Source organism: Penaeus monodon, chromosome 19, assembly GCF_015228065.2.
Source record: "Penaeus monodon isolate SGIC_2016 chromosome 19, NSTDA_Pmon_1, whole genome shotgun sequence".
NCBI classification, from domain to species: Eukaryota; Metazoa; Arthropoda; class Malacostraca; order Decapoda; family Penaeidae; genus Penaeus; species Penaeus monodon.
Genome location: NC_051404.1, coordinates 49,150,607 through 49,152,801, shown reverse-complemented (window position 1 = coordinate 49,152,801; position 2,195 = coordinate 49,150,607). Strand labels below are relative to the sequence as shown.

Genomic DNA, 2,195 nt, shown 5'->3' with positions numbered 1-2,195 from the left:
ACTGGCATTGGGTTAAATCTTTAAAATCTATTCCTTTTAAATTACACATTCTCATGACCTAGCTGCTTACTTCACTTGAGCTCCAATCTCTTAGGACTGGTGGAATGTATCTGCTAGTGTCTAATTCATCCATATTTGCCTGACTAGACCGTCTGCTCATCCCACTCTTTGGTTTTGAGACACGAAGGAAGAGTCCTCCTATGTGGTCCTCCACTTCTTCTTCTGCAGCTTTCTTTTCTTCCTTAACTGCAAGAATAAGACAAAGTAGAATTGAATTGATTTGAAACACGGATTTTGCAAATGACAAAATATTGTGTAAATATGTTGTAACAACTCTGTCCATCAGTCAGTTTGACCACAGGTGAACCAATACACTTTACAAAACAGACTCATTTAATATACTAGTGAACCAAGATGGGGATAACTTGTCAAGTATTTTGAGTGAGCATGCAAATTGGTCTAGATTCTAGGGTTTGAGGTAAAAATATCACCATAAACACTGACAAAACAGTCCTCCTTGATTTTCTTGTCTCACATATAGTATCGAGTGGGGTGAATTGACACATTTTTTCCCTATTTGGTTCTGAACTCTAAACCATAAAAGTGAAGCAGCTTATATTTAAGGTGAGTATGGAGGAGTAAGTAATCAGTTTGTGTGTAAGTGCACAAGACTTTCAATTATTTATTCTTAACAAAAATTAAAAAGTCACCGAGTCAGTCATCAAGGAAAGAGAGACTCTGGGTCGAATTAAGACAGGTGTAAAAAACCATTTTATACAGTAAATAAACAAACATCCTCTTACTTGTTGTTCAATGTACTTGATATCTAAATAAATTAAGCTCAGTTCCTATAAAAATACAGGCTTTTCAGACATTTACCCATTTTCTTCTGCCTTTGAAAAATACCAGTTTAAATTCGTATGTGGTGTAGCTAGAAAAAAAGTAACCTACTGATACTTTCTATGAGTGCAAGGGAAGTGGTCACATCTTACTGTGTTTTGCATGTATTTTAAAATCAACAAAAGCTTTACCAATCCCCTTAATTGTAAAAGGAGATGTGCCTGACAATACAACTGGTCCACTAATAAAGTGTATCATATTAACCTCATCAATATCTTCACATTTGAGCCAGTATTAATGATTGTTCATCTTTCTTTCTAAGAATTTAATGGTTTCACTTTTTTTTCAACTTCTAAAACTCTTCCTATATATGGCCTCCTATCATAGGTTACTACATTGTATTTCTCTTCCTCTGGGTAAATCTTCCCAAATTTCCTAGGAACAAAGTTCACTTAAGTGTCCTGCTCAAATTGTATCAATGTTTTCTATCTTAACACCTTTCTCATTTTCAGCACCATTATGGAAAAATAATGAACCTAAAATCTCAAGTAACTTCAGGAGAGTAAATTTACCAAAACTATTGGTCTTGCAACACAAAATTTTGCAGGGGGTAAGAAATCTTATGCTTAGGGAGATTAGATTTTTCATACTTTTAACAGTTTCCTACTGAAGTTATATATACAAAGTTTGTAATAATAGCCTAGGCATATCTAATGAGCACAACAGGAAAAGCATGTTGAAACAAACAACTTTACAATATTGACTGTCTCAATTCATTCCCCCCAAAAGTTGTCTTGATACACTTCACTTGACACTACATGTTTTACTGTTTATCAAAAGTAACAAATCATATTTCCAGTAAAAGTATATGAAAAAATGTCCAAAGGAGAACAAATGTGACATTTCTACCTATTTCAGCCCAAATAACTTCTAAATGACAATCTAAATCATTGAGCAAGTTCCCCCTGACCCATTTTATTCATCCATAAACTACACTCTGTAGTTTTTGCATGGTTTTAAAATCCAACAATGATCTACACAGGTTACTCAGAAAATACCACATAGAGCAGCGCTCAATAGAGAAAAAAAAAAAAGGAAAAATTTTATACTTGAATGTTATATGACAATCACCACCATAATACCTATTAAAGTATAAAAAATCATGGAAATTTACATCTAAGAACTTACCTTGACCATAAATATACTTCTTCAGGTATGAAACTGTATTCTGATTTTTGTAAAAGTTTTGTGTTGCTTGCTTGAACATCTCAGTCCTGTAATCCATTTTTTCTTCTTCCATCCCCTCCACTTGATGTATACTTTCCTCCTTTTTTAACTCTTTCATTCTGGAGAAA

The 2,195-nt window shown here is 33.6% G+C and overlaps 1 protein-coding gene across 1 annotated transcript in view; it reads right to left on the bottom strand.

The window, feature by feature from the left end:
• Positions 1-2,195, bottom strand: part of LOC119585430 (ribosome biogenesis protein BMS1 homolog) — a gene marked incomplete in the record, with an annotated part of 34,374 nt that overhangs the window by 15,225 nt on the left and 16,954 nt on the right. The window contains 2 exon segments of the mRNA XM_037934088.1: positions 71-246; positions 2,029-2,193. Of these exon segments, the coding sequence (XP_037790016.1) occupies positions 71-246; positions 2,029-2,193 (341 nt within the window).